This window comes from Triticum urartu, chromosome 1A, assembly GCF_056163025.1.
Source record: "Triticum urartu cultivar PI428250 chromosome 1A, HENAU_Tu73, whole genome shotgun sequence".
Taxonomy (NCBI): Eukaryota; Viridiplantae; Streptophyta; class Magnoliopsida; order Poales; family Poaceae; genus Triticum; species Triticum urartu.
This window is the reverse complement of record NC_141873.1, coordinates 300,234,646-300,252,280: the sequence shown is the minus strand read 5'-3', so window position 1 is coordinate 300,252,280 and position 17,635 is coordinate 300,234,646. Positions and strand designations below refer to the sequence as shown.

The 17,635-nt window shown below is 47.7% G+C and overlaps 2 protein-coding genes across 2 annotated transcripts; one reads left to right on the top strand and one right to left on the bottom strand.

Moving 5' to 3' along the window:
• Positions 1-7,344: 7,344 nt before the first annotated feature.
• On the top strand, positions 7,345-12,223 carry LOC125508852 (E3 ubiquitin-protein ligase RING1). The gene is made up of 2 exons (XM_048673650.2): positions 7,345-8,611; positions 11,838-12,223. Exon 1 carries the CDS (start codon positions 7,469-7,471, stop codon positions 8,585-8,587), a length of 1,119 nt encoding a protein of 372 aa, XP_048529607.2. The 5' UTR covers positions 7,345-7,468; the 3' UTR covers positions 8,588-8,611; positions 11,838-12,223.
• Positions 12,224-14,288: 2,065 nt separating this feature from the next.
• LOC147990945 (uncharacterized) lies at positions 14,289-15,180 on the bottom strand. Its single transcript, XM_087538464.1, has 5 exons — positions 14,993-15,180; positions 14,731-14,904; positions 14,532-14,642; positions 14,381-14,447; positions 14,289-14,297 (listed from the first exon to the last, which is right to left on the bottom strand). The coding sequence occupies exons 1-5, from the start codon at positions 15,178-15,180 to the stop codon at positions 14,289-14,291; spliced, it is 549 nt and encodes a 182-aa protein (XP_087394590.1).
• Between the last annotated feature and the right edge of the window lie 2,455 nt (positions 15,181-17,635).

Sequence of the window (17,635 nt, the reverse complement as noted above, 5' to 3'; positions counted from 1 at the left end):
GTTGCGCCTGTGAGAGCTCTGGTATTCCTGCAGACCAGTTTCGACATTGATGGCTTTGTTCACCAGAGAGGCGAAATCAGCAAAATCATGCACTAGAAGTGCGAGTTTGATGTCAGCTTGAAGGCCATCCCGGAACTTCTCCTGTCTGCGTGCATCAGTTGCAATGTCCTCTTCAGCATAGCGGGACAAGTCCAGAAACTCCCGCTGATAAGCTTCCACAGTCTTGTTGCCTTGGGTGAGGTTGCGGAACTCACGCTTCTTCCGGTCCATAACTCCCTGAGGAATGAAGCGAGCACGGAAGGCAGCTTGGAAGTCTGGCCAGGTGATGATTGTTCCAGCTGGCAGTGTACGCCTGTGGCTGTCCCACCATTGAGCTGCGGGTCCCTTCAGGAAGAAGGAAGCAAAGGTGACATAGCTGGCAGGGGCTACATCAGCAGACTCCATCTCATAGGTGATGTCACGGAGCCAGTCATCAGCATCCAGAGGCTGAGTTGAGCTGCGGTACACAGTTGGGTTCAGGCGCATGAAATCCTGCAGAGTTACTGGGGTTGGCTGCTGGTTCATATTGGGGCGAGGAAACTGAGCCATCATATTCTCCATGAACTGGCGATTCATCTCAAGCTGTTGGATCATACCAGCCATGTACTCAGGCGGTGGTGGGGCGTTGCCACCACGACCACGACCACCTGGTCTAACCATCCTGCTAATATTTAACAGGGGTAGTTCAGCATTGAGGAATTGTAAAAACAAGAATCATTCATGATGAAACATGCACAACGAAAGCAGCACGATAGATACCACATAGTAGTCGGCATATCTTACAAAAGAGATCATGCATAGAGTTCGTTACACAGTGTTCAGTACATAGACTAAGACATCATAGGCGGCACGCAGGCTCGCGGCGAATGCATCTAACACTAATAAGCAAGTCTACGTCAGTCCCATGCGGTACTGCGGAGGTAGGTGTAGCCCGACAGCTGGCAGTGACGCGAAGGGAAGACCTCCACGCGAGTAGCCTGGGGTCCGCGGATACTCTGGTGCGGAACCCGTTGCGCAGGTGGCAGGAGAGGGCCCAATGCAGGAGAGTAGCCTCCCACATCTGGCCAGCCGACGCCCTGGGGCATCACGGTCCTGGCTGGGTAGATAGCAGAACGCGACAGCTCCCCAGATCCGACGAAGGGGTGCAACATCGTCAGAGCACGGTAGAGGTGCTGACGGGTGGTGTACAACTCGTGGCGAAGAGCTCGGTTAGCTCGATCCAGCCCATCAGCATGCAGAACCAGGTTCTGATGGTAGAATGGCTCTCGGGTGACAGTGGAGTAGGCAGCAGTGTAGTAACCCCCCGCACCAACATCGGATGCGATAGCAATGTGCCTGAAGGGGGAGGTGTCCAACTCCTGATACTCTCCACGAAGACGTGTCAGAGCAGCATAAGCAGCATCGTGGACCGCCATATCGATAGTCACTCCAACACCATGAGCAGTGTGCAGCACGGTAGTGGAGTCATACTCCCGAGAGTAGAGGTGGACGATGGCACGGTACTGCTCCTGGTTGAAGTCCTGATACTCCTCATAGACGGTGTACTCAGGGTGCCAGCGATAACCCAGATAGGTCATCATCTCAGCCAACACAGCAGGTGATCCTGGGGCACCAATGGCCGTCGTGTGGCGCACGACCTGCCTCGTGGGTTCCATCTGAAAACACAGATGTTTTCACTGGAGTCAAATGACAATGTGGATAATGTTCAAATACATTCTTAAAGAATAACTAGGGCTTATCCAACTTTGGGGTGAATGTCGTAACAGGATCCTAGTGTCAGAGTTAGTAAATTCGTTTAACCCGAGTAGAAGAGAGTTCAGAGTCCCAGAGTAAAGGTCGAGGAGTAAAAGATACTAGTACCACCCGATGGCGACGTGTGCCCGTAAGGCACACAGCCAAGTTAGTAAAAGTTTATATAATGTCTAGACTCGACTTCGGCCAAGGAGTGTGGAAGGGGGATTCCTACAGGCAGTCGGCTCTGATACCAACTTGTGACGCCCCCGATTCAATCGTACACTAATCATACACGCAAACGTGTACGATCAAGATCAGGGACTCACGGGAAGATATCACAACACAACTCTACAAATAAAATAAGTCATACACGCATCATATTACAAGCCAGGGGCCTCGAGGGCTCGAATACAAGAGCTCGATCATAGACGAGTCAGCGGAAGCAACAATATCTGAGTACAGACATAAGTTAAACAAGTTTGCCTTAAGAAGGCTAGCACAAACTGGGATACAGATCGAAAGAGGTGCAGGCCTCCTGCCTGGGATCCTCCTAACTACTCCTGGTCGTCGTCAGCGGGCAGCACGTAGTAGTAGGCACCTCCGGTGTAGTAGGAGTCGTCGTCGATGGTGGCGTCTGGCTCCTGGGCTCCAACATCTGGTTGCGACAACCAGGTAGAAGGGATAGGGGAAAAGAGGGAGAAAGCAACCGTGAGTACTCATCCAAAGTACTCGCAAGCAAGGAGCTACACTACATATGCAGGGGTAAATGTGAAAAGGGCCATATCGGTGGACTGAACTGCAGAAAGCCAGAATAAGAGGGGGGGATAGCTAATCCTGTCGAAGACTACGCTTCTGGACACCTCCATCTTGCAGCATGCAGAAGAGAGTAGACTGAAGTCCTCCAAGTATCATCGCATAGCATAATCCTAACCGATGATCCTCCCCTCATCGCCCTGTGAGAGAGCGATCACCGGTTGTATCTGGCACTTGGAAGGGTGTGTTTTATTAAGTATCCGGTTCTAGTTGTCATAAGGTCAAGGTACAACTCCAAGTCGTCCTGTTACCGAAGATCACGGCTATTCGAATAGATTAACTTCCCTGCAGGGGTGCACCACATACCCCAACACGCTCGATCCCATTTGGCCGGACACACTTTCCTGGGTCATGCCCGGCCTCGGAAGATCAACACGTCGCAGCCCCACCTAGACCAACAGAGAGGTCAGCACGCCGGTCTAAACCTAAGCGCCCAGGGGTCTGGGCCCATCGCCCTTAGCACACCTGCACGTTGCGTGGGCGGCCGGAAGCAGACCTAGCCTAGTGGCGTTCCAGTCCAATCCAGCGCGCGCCGCTCCGTCGCTGACGTCAAGAAGGCTTCGGCTGATACCACGACGCCGGGATACCCATAACTACTCCCGCGTAGATGGTTAGTGCGTATAGACCAAATGGCCAAACTCAGATCAAATACCCAGATCTCGTTAAGCGTGTTAAGTATCCGCGAACGTCGACCAGGGCCAGGCCCACCTCTCTCCTAGGTGGTCGGAACCTGCCCTGTCGCTCCGCCTCAAAGATCCACTCGCGGGTGCTCCTCAAGCCGACCCGTCTTTAGTCACCACATGTATCATGTATAAAGTATATAGTATATACCCGTGATCAACTCCCGAGTGATCACGGCCCGATAGTATAGCATGGCAGACGGACAAGGATGTAGGGCCACTGATGAATAACTAGCATCCTATACTAAGTAAGCAGGATTGCAGGTAAAGGTATCAACAGTAGTAGCAAGGACAGGCTATGCATCAGGATAGGAATAACGAAAACAGTAACATGCTACACTACTCTAATGCAAGCAGTATAGAGAAGATTAGGCGATATATGGTGATCAAAGGGGAGGGGCTTGCCTGGTTGCTCTGGCAAGAGAGAGGGGTCGTCAACTCCGTAGTCGTACGTGGTAGCAGCGGCGTCGGTCTCGGTGTCTAGCGAGAGAAGAGGGGGAAGAAACAATAAATACAATGCAAACAAAAGCATGACGATGCATGACATGACAAGTATCGGTGCTAGGGGTGCCCTATCGCGGTATGAGGTGATACCGGTGAAGGGGGGGAACATCCGGGAAATTATCCCCGGTGTTTCGCGTTTTCGGGCGGAGGAGCCGGAGGGGGAAAGTTGCGTGTTCGCTATGCTAGGGATGCGTGGCGGACGAACGGGCTGCGTATCCGAGTTCGTCTCGACGTTCTGAGCAACTTTCATGTACAAAGTTTTTCCATCCGAGCTACGGTTTATTTTATATTAATTTTAAAAGATTTAAATCATTTTCAGGATTTATTTAATTATTTTAATACAACATTATCCAGAACAGTGCTTGCTGACGTCATCATGACGTCAGCATGACGTCAGCAGTCAACAGAGGTGTTGACTGGTCAACTGACGTGTGGGACCCACTGGTCATTGACTGTTTAGCCTAATAAGTGTTTAACTAAACTAACTACTGTTTAATTAAACTAATTAGTTAGTTAGGTTAATCTAATTACGATTAATTAACTTAATTAATTCCTTAATTAATTAATTAATTAAATTATTATTATCTATTTATTTATTTTATTTATTTTACATATTATTTTTAATCTTAATCTTTTTTTTTATTAAACGTTCTGTGGGGTGGGGCCCCTGTGTCTGTGACCAGGGGAGTCCATAGCGGGTTCTGGGCAGTGGATACGGGGCGGGCGCCGGGTGCCCGCACACCCGAGCCAACAGGGGGTTGCAGGCGAGGCTGCAGAGGCGGGGTGGTCGCCGGAGCGCGGCCACGGCGAGTACGGCGGCCGCGCGGGAGGGCAGGGGCGCATGCAGGGTCGCGCTGGGCGCGGAGAGAGGGCGGTGCGAGGGGAGCAAGCGGGCACGGCAAGGGGTCAGTGCGGTGGCGCAGCGCAGGCCGGTGGTCACCAGTGGGGCGGCGGCCGCGGCGCGAAGCAGACGGCACGGCGCAGGCAGCGAAGAGTCAGGCGGGGGGGGGCGCGAGCGGTGAGCCACAGTGCAGAGCGGGCGCGGTGGCACGGCCGGGCGAGGACGGCGCCGGAGTAGGGGCGGCCCCAGACGACGGCGGCCCTGGTGGGCGCGGCCAGGCGTTGCGGGACGGAGGCGATGGTGGTCGGGCGCAGTCATGGACGGAGATAGAGAGAGGGAGAGGCCGGAGCCTCACCGGCGTTCGTGGGGGAAATGGCAGCGGGCTCGAGCTCGAGGAGGAGGATGAGGAAGGGGGCGGCGTTCGGGTCGCCGGCGACGAGTGCGGCGGGGCGACGGGGTCGAGGGCGCGGCGCCGGAGTGGCGGCCTCGGCTCGGGACGAGGAGGAGGTGAGGAGGTGAGGAGGCGAGACGACGGCGTAGAGGAGGCAGGCCGGGGAGGGAGGAAGCAGTCCGGCGGGGGGGGGGGGGGGGGGGCTCCGGGCGTGGAATCCGGGCGGCGGCGGCGAACGCCCCCGATCCGATCTGGATCGGGGAGGGGGCAGGGGGGAGTGGAGCGAGTGGGGGGGGAGTGGGGCGGCTGGGGGCGACGGGGTGGGGTTAGGGTTTCGGGGGGGTAGGGTTATGGGGGAGTGGGGGGCCGGCTGGGCCTTTGCCCAGTTGGGCCGGTGGTGGCCTGGCCGGCTGGGCCGTCTGGCCCAGTGGGGGGGGGGTCCTTTTATATTTTTTTTGTTTGTTTTCTGTTTTTTTTATTTATAAACACTTAGGCATTTTATAAAATGGTGAACCTTACACCATAATTATCTTTGTAATATTTGGCAACCACCGAACATTTTTGTTTTAATTTTTTTTGAAAACTTTTATTGTTTTCTTTTATTTGAATTTAGAACTTGTTTCGGTCCTGAACTATCGAGAGTTTACCACAGTAACCGTGGTGACGTGGCATCATTAGCGGGGAATCACTGTAGCTTAATTATCCGGGCGTTACAGATACCCTCAAACATAGGAGGTCTCATGGAAGCAGCAAAACCCCTCGGGGTAAATTGCCTATAATAAGGTTTTTGGATTGTTAGAAATATGAACAATTTACCGAATGATATTATTAACAGGAATACTAGATAAAACATGACTATTATAACAACGATAAAACAAGTCATGTAATCTGACAAAGAGAAGGTAAATGGCGTCAGCCATGCCGTCGAAGAGGTTGTCGACGTCGGGGAAGACATCGGCTTGGCTCATTCCCGCAATCCACGGCGTGGCGCAACGCGTCGTGACGAGGTGTGGCGTGGTGAGGCGGGCGGCGGAGGAGGAGCGCGCGTGAATGTCCCTCTTGTCCTCATGCTCATACATGTGGGGAAACACCCCCCCTTATAAGGAGGTTCAACTCCCACCAAACTAACAATGTGGGACTAAACTTTGGTTTCACTTCTTGCCTTGCACGAATGGGCTGAGTGGGCCTCTAGGATTTATTAGGAATTTCTGAAATTGCTATTAGGTTGACCCAAAGTAGACTAAATTCCAGCAGGGAGGACGCCCGAGATGTTGTCCTTGAAGCTGGAGCCTTTGGATACCGACGCCAGAATGATCATGCAAGGCGTCCGCTACAAAGTGTGGCCGCGATAGAAAGATGAGTTGAAGGCGGCGGCGGAGGAGGAGGCGGTGGCGGAGGCTACATACGTGGCGGCGATGACACCTTGAGCATGGAGGAGGCTCGGGTTGCCGATCCGGCAGGGCAGAAAATCTCATTTTTTTGCACGGACTGGCAGACTGAAATTCTTTTGCGATCGGGATCAGGCATGTAAAAAATTTAAGCATACTAGCCACTTTTTGATTGTAATCGGACATGTGATCCGGCGCTGGGGCGATCTCGCGGGCACTATGGATCACACAAGATTTGAACTTCAATTTACTTTTTACTGGCGGACATATATATGATAGCATTCGATGGTCGGCTTCCGCATCAGTGTCCGCGGATTGGTTCCCTCTTAGGCAAACGGATGCCAAAGCAAATTTTGCAGGTCAACGATGGAGATGCCCTAAGACTTTCAATCATGATGATTATACTTCTTACTAAATGAAACTTTTGCAATCAATTCACATAATGTTATTGAGCAAAACAAAACTTTCACACAACATATTGCTGCCCGTGGGGTAGGCAAGACACGCCTTTTTCCACAAACCATCAACGGTGAAAATTCCTGTGAAAATAATAATAATAATAAAGATAATTAAGTTATATACGCGCTGGCTACGTGTCAAGGCATCGTATGTTTGCAACATGGCCTGCGTTACAAACTCATGCCTAATGTTGCAAACTTGTTGGTCAATCTTACCTTGAATCGAACCGCCACTGAGGTGATGGACACACGTGAGTCATCAGCCGGTTGAAAGATAACTTTTTCTAAAAAAATTAACGGTGAAAATACCAGTAAATCGCTGCAAAAAGAAAGGAGAATACTGGTAGTCAGTTAAATGTTTGACACGAAATCAACCCGATAAACAAAATTCGAACCAAACTCTGACGCCTGACGTGTTGTAATCTAATCGAATCAATCGGAAACTAACTAACCTCTCCTCCTCTGGGCCGCAAGGAAACACCGTCCGGGGTCACCGCCGCTCTTGATAAAATCGGAGAAACCCAGAAAAAAAGGACTAAACGAGATACTGAGAGCCGAAGACCTAAATTCCCTAGAGAAAACTCGCATCGCCGCCGCTGCCTAGATCGCCGGGCGCCGCCATGTCGACCCCGGGCGCCGCCTACTACGCTTCCCTCGCGCGCAAGCAGTACTTCTGCTACCAATGCAACCGCACCGTCCTCATCGCCGCCTCCGCCGCGGCCGCCGGCGAGCTCTCATGCCCCGACTGCCGCGGCGACTTCCTGGAGGAGGTCACCGTCCCTGCCCCCACCATCCTCCCCTTCCCCTTCGCCTTCCCCCCTATGATGCCCACCGCCTCCTCCCCGTCCCGATCCTCCTCGTCATCCGCCGCCGCGCCCCCCTCCAGCGACCTCTCCAACTTCCTCACCAGCATCCTCGACCTCCAGGAGGGCCGCCGCGTTAGGTCCAGGAGCGGGAGCGGGGCCGCCTCGGCCGCTGGCACGGCCACGCCTGAGAACGAGCCGGAGTCCTTCGACCCGCTCGTGTTTTTCCAGAACTACATCCACACCCTCATGGAGGGGGGCGCCAACATCCAGGTGCTCCTCGACGACGCCAGCGTCAACCTCGCCCCTGGCCTAGGCGGCCGTGCCGGTGGGACAAGCTACGGGGACTACTTCGTCGGCCCGGGACTGGAGCAACTCATCGAGCAGCTCGCCGAGAACGATCCCAACCGCTACGGCACGCCGCCGGCTGCCAAGTCCGCCCTGACCACTCTTCCTGACGTCGTTGTCACCGATGCCATGGTTGCGGCGGCAGAGGGCGCCGAGTGCGCTGTGTGCAAGGAAGATTTCTCACCTGGAGATGGGGCCAAGCAGATGCCCTGCAAGCATATCTACCACGCAGATTGCATTGTACCCTGGTTGGAGCTCCACAATTCGTGCCCCATTTGTCGCTTTGAGCTGCCCACCGATGATCCTGATTATGAGGGCAATAAGGCCTCAAACCCACAGTCAGCTGTTGGTATCGCTGCTGCTGCTGCTGCTGCTGCATCTGGGAGCTCTGGTGCTGCTGAGGAAGGAGGGGAGGAGAGTGGGGAGACTGCAAGGGTGGTGGAAAGGAGATTCAATGTGTCATTGCCATGGCCGTTTGGTGGATCGGCAGGTCAAACACCACAGCAAGATGGGAACAATGCCGGTGCTGGCAGTAGCTCACAGGACAGCGGTTCGCAGGATGGAGCTGGTGGCAGTAACAAAAATTGAACACAAATCTGTGATCACTTGGAGGTATTTACATCATATAACACAGCCTTTTGTATCAGGATGCAATTTACTTGGTAGACTAGATTATATCCTGTTCATAACTCTTTGATTGTAGCTGAAATTGCTTCAATTCCTGTTTACTATTCTTTTCTTGACTAGTAGAGAAAAACTACTCATTTTTACATAATAGTTTGCTAAATGCAATTACATTTCATAATCATAAACGGTTAGGACTTGAAAGCTGGAGATGCTATAGTACAAACTTGACTGCTCACATCAATTTCAGGCATATATCTGATCTGGTGGTTTTGTGTCATTGTAGTATCGGCCACAGTTGCATATGCTTGTTAAGACTTGTATATAAGTTCGTAATAAGCTATTCGTATTAAACAGTAGGAAGCTGTTATCACAATGATACACTACTGAAATTTTATTTGATGAGCAAACCTATCTTCTACTTATAGAGGTTTGTTGGTTTGCTTGAAACATTTCATAACAAATTTCGTAAGAAACAAAAAAAAAGCTGTCGCTGCATTTTGATGTCGTTTATCCTCTCCACGTGGATGATTTAGGAAGAGGAACAACATAGTTTTAACAAGCTGATGCAGATCTTAGGCGTGGTCAGGGATGAGCTTCGCCATTGGTGCGCACCTGGGAGCCCTAGACATCTAAGTTCCCATGGTGGCTCCAGTTAATCATCAATGCACAAACCTTATAGGCTAACACATTTTCGTTCTGGCCGTTTTCTCTTTTATTTTTGACTAGATAGTTGCCTGTGTGTTGCAACGGTGGAATAAATATTATAGTAGAGATTTACCTGCCCATATTTGGTAAGAACTTATTAGCTTACCAAAGAAAACAGAATTTTATTCGGCAAGTCAATAAATGGTGGGGCAGGGAGGCGGTCTTCAGGGAAGACCGATAGAAAAACCAGAGATGGGAGGGAAAAAATTAGAAGAGGGAGAGGAAGGAGGGGATGTACGTAAGGTTGGACGAAGGAGGACCGGACAACAGAACGACGTCTTCTTTAAGTAGGAGGGATTTTTTTTTTCGTTTTTGGTTTGTACTTTGGGTTGGCTGAGTATATTGGATGATCTAGACTCGAGTCTCGTCCACGCTCACACATCTAGTTTCACTAGCTGTCTTAGAAGATCATATGTGTTGATTAGGTTCTTTTAATGAGGATCCTATCATTCTGCATATATAAGCAGAAGAGGGCCTTGAAATTTCACCGTTCTCAAATCATTTGTTATCAGTCAATCCAGACTTTAAATAGACCAATAAATTTACGTATAGATTTCAGGAATTCAAAACATCTCTTCTTTTTTCTGCAATTCTAGTTTATTTAGTTAAGAGGCTGTTGCTTTCAAGTCAAAATGTCAGCCATGAATCATAATGCCATTTATGTTCTCTCAAGTGTGATAATTTTGTTGACTGCTGTGGCTGTCACTTTTACCATCTCTCCAATGAAGTCAGTAGGTTGTCGAGAGACTTTGTCATACGCGAGTGTAAGTGCATGGCCTCTCACATGAGTTTATTTTTACTTTGTTGGGTATTACATTAATTTTGTTAGTTTGGATGCTTCGCTTTGGTTAGTTTCTTTCGAACAGGTAGATATGATTATTTGATAGCAGTTACGCCAAGTCATTCGTACAAAAGAGGTTTGGACTGTATCTTGTTTGATCAAGCAAAACACAACAGTTTTGCTCAGAGCAGCAACTCATGTAAGACGCCTTTTGTCCATTCAACCAGCTAGCAGCGAACCATGTAGGGGATATTCGGAAATTAAATAGGAATAGGGAGAGATGCCTTGCCTTGTCTGAGGCTTCTAAACTTCTGATACTTTTGTCAGGTTTGGTGCACACAACTGTACATTGATATGGGCCCTTCCTTTGCACAACTCCTATTCAAATCTGCCTCTTGTGTACATCCCTTGTTTGGATGCATTTGAGGATAGAATTTGTTGATCCCTCCTTGATTTGTTTAGATTGACTGGCCAAATTTTTTACAGTTGCTACAGACTTTTGTGACCAGCCAGATAATGGTATAGTTCATTCTGGTTCTGACAAAATATGTAGCAGAGACATCAAGATAAGGTGCTCTGTTATTAGTTATTAGGAACTTTGTATTCGTCCACTAAGAAGTTGAGAACCTTGTCATCAGCATAATTATGTTCTCATAAGTTTCCAACAAGTTATCCACCCAGGTATCAGTCCCTACTCCACAAGAGGACCATAGTTATCTGTCCCTACTCCGATATCATTTCCGGAATGTTTGCTTTTTGTAAGTGTCATTTTAGAACAAAAATGGTGAACAGATTAAAATATGCATCCCTTTTCAAGATTTTTTTGCATATATTTAGAAAAGTGTTTTTTTTCATCTCTTGCATATTCTCATTGGGTTCTACTTCAGTTTTCAGTTATAGTGACCATGATCTTCATGCCTGCTGTTTTGTTGGTTGTTGGTTTGGCTGTTGAATGATTACACAGTAATATCTTACAAAGTACTCCTTATGATTCATGGCTTCAATTGTTGAAGAATGCTCAAATGCATGTTCTGTGCAAATTTCTTTGATGTCTTCCCTTCAGGCCCGTTTGGTTAGAAACCTGTTTTTCTAGGTTCAGATTGCATTCACAGTCTCCATTGTTTCCTTTGTATTTTTTTCTGTGACTCCTCTGGCAGCCGCTTTATTGGACTGTCCTGGCCACTCATCTCTTATGTGTTGTATCCATCATTCGTCAATTAGCCATTCAAGGATATAGCTATTGACCACATTAGTGCCTCACTATTTTCTTCAAAAAAAAGTACACCTTGTAATTTACAAATAAAAAGTTTTTCCTTCCACTTTGCAACGTGTATAGATGAAATCAAAGATTCATCTGCTTCATCCATGAGCTCTTGTGTAATTCATCGGTCAAACACAGAGCTATATTGTACCTGTGATATTTGAATAGCTTGAACACTTGAGCTTTATATATACTGTTCCTAGACTGTCGTAGAAAGAAGATGTTACATCTGGTTTCCTGCAAAACAAAACAAAATGAAAAACATGCTACATCTGGTTGTGTTCAATGCGAACTTTGATTTCTGCATCTATTTTTTTGTCGACACCCGCCAGTTTTGCTTCTTTCCTGTGCATTGATGAAGTTATATGGCTCTCTCCTCTTTGCCAGTACTCGGAGGCTCCTGTTGCCCCTTCCCCTTTCCAAGAGTAGCAGCTACTAACAACAATCTTACTATCTGCATGCAGGTTCCCTTGTCGGCGATGCGTCCAGAGGTCGACAATGTTGATGCGCCACCGTGAGTTATACTACAGACAATCGAAAGACCAAAGGAATTTACAGCCTGTTTATTTGGTGGAACAAAACAATGTTGGTTTTAGTTGTCGTTGTCGCTGTCCGTTAGGCTGTGTACGCAAGGCACAGAGACTGCCGTGGCAGGAAGTTGTGCATTGCGTAGACTCTTTGTGCAGATTTGTTAAATTGGTTCTCGTTTATGGACCCCAAACCTAGCTAGCTTGCCTGTGTCGTGTGGGGTTGGTTGAGATGAGATATTGAGATGGGTGCTCCTTGGCGAGCAAGGTTAAGAGGAAATAACGTGTGTTTTGCAGGGAATGCGCAGCACACTTCGATTGTTCCCCGTGCGTGGTCCCGACCGCTTGTCGAACAGATACGTAGAAACCGCGTACGGGCTAAAACCTCTAGGAAAACACGGCGCCATGGGCAGGCGGGGCTTCCTCTCCCTGCACCACATTAGCCGTGGTCGTCCTCCAGTGCGCGAGGCTTGGCGTCCCTGACCTTGCACCTGTCATGCCGTGTTAGTGGGTGGGTTTGGAGTCTCACGCCTGCCTGCTAGCACTTGACGCCAATGACGACCTAAATGAGGCGCTCCTTTCCCGACTCTGACTAGACGGCGTCAAAAGGCCTATCTATCTAGTCTAATCGCAATGAACTAGAAATGCAAATGTCGAATAGTGATATTGCCTATCTATCTAGTCTATACGCAGTGAACAAGAAATGCAAATATTGAATAGTGTTATTGCCTATCTATAGTCTACCAATGCAAACGTCAGTTCTCGGCATTTTAGTCGCTAATTATAATTATATGTATGCGACATTCTACTGGCTATTTATAGGTAGAAACGACGAATTTTCCCCTAAATATATCCTTTTTTTAGGTAAAGACCCCACCTTTATTAATGCATGATGTTTATGGGGATAATTACAGAATAGCAAATCTAGCTAAAGCATGAGCCTCAAAATTGCTCTTTCTACTCTCAAAACGAAACCTGCATGCTTCAAGTTCCTTTCTGGCTGTTATCTCCTTTATTATGGCTGCATTTGTTCCTCCTGTATCTTTTATAACTGATTGGCAATCGGACGCAATCAGCAGGTGATGTTCATCTAGGTCCAGAGCCAAAGACAAAGCTTCCGTACAAGCCAAAGTTTCGAGCGTTGGTGGGTCTGTGATCGCATAGACCATTGCTGAAGCGCCAAGGTACATGCCCCGCCCGTCCCTGCATACAACAGCGGCAGAGCCCCTTCCATTATGTGCAGAAATGGCAGCGTCGACATTGAACTTTGAGAATCCCGTAGGTGGAGGAACCCATGGTTCGCGAGCATTGCGGGGAGCTACCGGGTTTGCTTGAACATGTTGCTTTGCCCCCCCCCCCCCCCCCCAATCAAGGCCAGATCCTCGATGAACCTGTTTACAAACAGATGTGTTGTCATGGGAGATTGAAATTCTGCTTCATGGATCGCCTTGGGGCGGGCAAACCAAATCGCCCATAGCCCATTTGTCCCGGTTCCAGAGTCCCATTTGTCCTGGTTCTGAAACCTGGACTAAAGGGTCGGGACTAAAGCCCAACACCTTTAGTCCCGGTTGGCTTACGAACCAGGACAGATGGTGCTCCACGTGGTCGCTGTGGTGAGCCCAGGCAGGAGGGCCTTTGGTTTCGGTTGGTAACACCAACCGGGATCAAAAATCATCCACGCGTCAGCAGCTCAGGAGCTGGGTTTTTGTTTTTTTAAGAGGGGGGGGGGGGGTTGGGGGGTTTTGGAGGGTTAATTTAGGGGTTTTATATATTGTGTTAGCTAGCTAATAGAGAGAAGTGACCTCTCTTATCTTCGTGCTTGGTCGACGCTACGTACTATACGTATAGAGAGAACTCGACACGCTAGTTAGTAAGCAAATGAAGGAAACTATGAAGCACACAAGATCGTCATGAACATATATAGAGAGAAGTGATCGACCTCTCCTCTGATAGATTGGTCAAACAACAAATTTTCGTATATCTATCCGACGCTACTAGCAACATATATACAATATAAGATCTCTTACAATTCCTAACATCTGAAGTCAAGTTCCACATGGTATTCTCCAGCTGGATTGATGACGTGGTCAAGAAAGAATCCCGCCAATTCCTCTTGAATTGCTCGTATGCGATCTTTTGGTAGGAGTTCATCCTACATCTGCCAGATCTAAATTGAAGAAGAGGGTCAATACATGTGTATGAATGAAACTCAACACAAATGATGGTAATAAAATAAAATTCTGAATATTTTTGCGTACGCACTTCATATTGTTTTTCAGAGTAGCCCCGCTTATTAGAGGCCGTCGCGTTGTAGATGAGCTCGCAAATGTAGTATCCACATAAATCATTCCCGGCTTCCTGCCACAAGCACTTTACGAAAAATAGAGGTCAATCAAACTGATAAGCAAGCATGCTAAATGGTATTAATGAAACTAGTCAGAATCAATGGGAGATGCGCGAAACTAGGTAGTAGTACTTACTTTCGGGTGTTTAAATCGCAGCTCGGTCGGCAGTCCCAGAAAAATTACGGTGAACTCTTTCCAAACCCTGCCAGATAAAGAAAATAATTACTTGATATCAGGAAATGAACAAAGTTGCCGATATGGTGCGATAATGATCGACTGAACTTACTTCTGGAGCATCCGAGTCATGTTTGCATAGTCCTCGGGATCTTTTCGTCTCAAGTCTAAGACGGTTACTTCTCCCCGCTCAAGCTTAATCTCTAGGAGAATAAAGTGGAAGCTGCGCACGCATGCATAACTCATCAGTTACATTACTATAACCTCGAGTAATAAAGGAAACCGGATATGCACAAGACAATAACACTCACTTGAAGTTGTAAGAAAAGAGTATTTTATCCTTGCTTTGATTTTTGAGCAACGATTGTAGCAAGTTGTCCTCGGTTTTTGAGACATTGTGTTTAACCGTCCATTCATGTATGACATTTGGGTTAATGAACCCAATGTCATAGATTTGTGTCTTTTTGCATTCGACGATCTTCAATCTGCATAATATAGCGAGGATAATTATATATACATGCAATGAAAGAGCTGAGCTATATATAGAGACTTAAATACAGAAGTAGTACTTACAGACAGTAGCAAGCCACGAGTGATTTGTCGAGGGCCTTTTGATTGCAGAACCGGAAAAACTCGTCAAAATCAACAGTAATCAGATCTTGTCCAACGGAGTCGTGCTCCTCTTTAATTCTCATCGTCAAAGCATCCTTCTCAGACTTGCTGCAGGTTTCCATGTACCATTCATGGAATCTTCGTATCATCGTTGTTAGAGGAGGACTTCCATCTTTGACGAGAGGCTTCCCGTACTGGTATCTAAATTGGTCCACCCCCATTGTATCAAACACTACATCATCGCCCAGGTAATCAGCAGGATTGGTACCGGGCACCACCCCGGCAGATTTACGACGATATTGAAAGTGCGTTATATCGACTAGAGGGAGGGGGGGTGAATAGGCGATTTTTATGAAAGTCTTCAAAACATGGGAGTTATGAAGACAACAACGAAGATTTTGCCTATTACTATGCAGCGGAAGTTAGATTACACTAGGCAAGCCATGGTCAAGTATTCAATAGAGTGAAAGCACAAAGACAAGCAGCTGCAGTGTAATAAGGATCAGGTAGGAAAAAGTTATGAAGCCAAACAGATCATACATTCACGTTGTGAAGACAAAAGATAGAGCAAGCATGCAATGGCTTCACAATGAGTAACAGTAAGAAAAAAAGGAAGTGAAGATGAAACCGGTGACTCGTTGAAGACAATGATGTGTTGGACCAGTTTCAGTTGCTGTGACAACTGTACGTCTGGTTGGAGCGGCTAGGTATTTAAACCTTAGGACACACAGTCCCGGACACCCAGTCCTGAACACGCAGCTCAGGACACCAAGTCCTCACCGTATTCTCCTTGAGCTAAGGTCACATAGTCCTCGCCCAATCACTCTGGTAAGTCTTCAAGGTAGACTCCCAAACCTTCACAGACTTCGTTCACTGGCAATCCACAATGTCTCTTGGATGCTCTGAACGCGACGCCTAACCGTCTGGAGGATTCATAGTCCTCAAGTGTAATAAGTCTTCAGATCACACAGACAAGAAGACTTAAGTGATGCTCAATGTTCTCTGGCTCTGGGTGGTTAGGGCTTTTCTCATTGCTAGGAATTTTCTCTCAAAGGCTTCGAGGTGGGTTGCTCTCAAACGACAAAAGCCATGCACTGAAATCTGAGCAGCCAACCATTTATGGTTGTAGGGGGTGGGCTATTTATAGCCACTTGGCAACCCGACCTGATTTGTCCGAAATGACCCTGGGTCACTAAGGAACTGACACGTGTCTCAACGGTCAGATTTCAAACTCTCATGGCAACTTTAATTGGGCTACAAGCAAGGCTAACTTGTCCGGCTCTGGACAAGATTCGCTCTCATTGTCTTCACTCGAAGACATAGGTTTTTGGTTTAGGCATCACTTCAGTCATTCTGACTGGTTCTCCTGGGCCCCACTTAACAGTACGGTGGTTCCTATGACTCAACACAAAAGAAAAAGAACTACGCAAGATCTAAGTCTTCGAGCTCCATAGGCTTCATAACGTGTCTTCTTTTGTCATAGTCTTCAATGTGAATATCTTCATATACCACCTTTGGCTTCAATGTCTTCATACATTTTTAGGGGTCATCTCTGGTAGTAAAACCGAATCAATGAGGGACTTCTACCTGTGTTATCCTGCAATTCTCACAAACACATTAGTCCCTCAACTAGGTTTGTCGTCAATTCTCCAAAACCAACTAGGGGTGGCACTAGATGCACTTACAATCTCCCCCTTTTTGGTGATTGATGACAAACTAGTTGAAGTTTTCAACGGGGAATATAGTCTGTGAAATTGTAAAGGATAAGGAATTGTCTTCATAAGTTGCAAGGGCTCCCCCTGAAGATGTGCATATAAGTTAATTTGCTTTTGGAATGCAAATGCACATGGCAGGTTGTACTTGGAGATCCACTTCAGCTTATGATGACAATCCACTATGCATGTGAAAGTATATGAAGATAATGACATGCATAATGGAAAATGGACGTCTGCAGAATGAGCTAAGTGCGGAATTTATCGTCGCACATGCGGAATTTATCTTCGCAAAACAGGGTGGCAAACAAGTAGCAGACGACCATCTGGTTTAAGTGTTACAACTCATAAGAACCAAATGAAGCAAAAACGAGAGTTGTAAGCACGAAGCAAAATATAGCAAAACATAAAGCACCCGCCCATATGGACCCGGTTGAAGACTATCAACCCATATGCTTCTCCCCCTTTTGTCAGCAAGGACCAAAAAGGTTTGAAGACATAGGGTGTCTACTCGTTCCCAGAAGCAGCAGGGTCGTTGGAGGTGTTTGGCGGTGCAGAAGAGCTTGGAGGTGCTGAAGCAGGTGGCGGTGATGTAGCATCGTCTTCTTCATCAATGATTCTGGCAGTGACTGTGGCAGCAGATGAAGAAAACTCAGAGTCTTCAAGTGATGGTGTGTTGCGCATCACAGCCCTTCTAGGAGGTGTGGTGTCAAACTTGAATTGCTCAGTGAAGCCATCCTCTTCAAGTTCAGCTTCAGTACACATCATTGATAGCCCTTTCCATGTACGACGACAGGTTTCATGAGTGACGAAAGCATTCTTGGTGGCAAGATTTCAAAGACGATTAACATCCAACAAGAGGCTTTTCATCTGACGCTTTAGCCAGTCGTGA

What these genes read in the sequence shown, in the direction of transcription:
- LOC125508852 (XM_048673650.2), top strand. Translation starts at nt 7,469, where the DNA reads ATGTCGACCCCGGGCGCCGCCTACTACGCTTCCCTCGCGCGCAAGCAG.
- LOC147990945 (XM_087538464.1), bottom strand. Translation starts at nt 15,180, where the DNA reads ATGATACGAAGATTCCATGAATGGTACATGGAAACCTGCAGCAAGTCT. An exon ending in CTCGTGGCTTGCTACTGTCT is followed by an intron (nt 14,905 to 14,992) that starts GTAAGTACTACT and finishes TATATTATGCAG; the next exon opens with ATTGAAGATCGTCGAATGCA. An exon ending in CTCTTTTCTTACAACTTCAA is followed by an intron (nt 14,643 to 14,730) that starts GTGAGTGTTATT and finishes ATGCGTGCGCAG; the next exon opens with CTTCCACTTTATTCTCCTAG.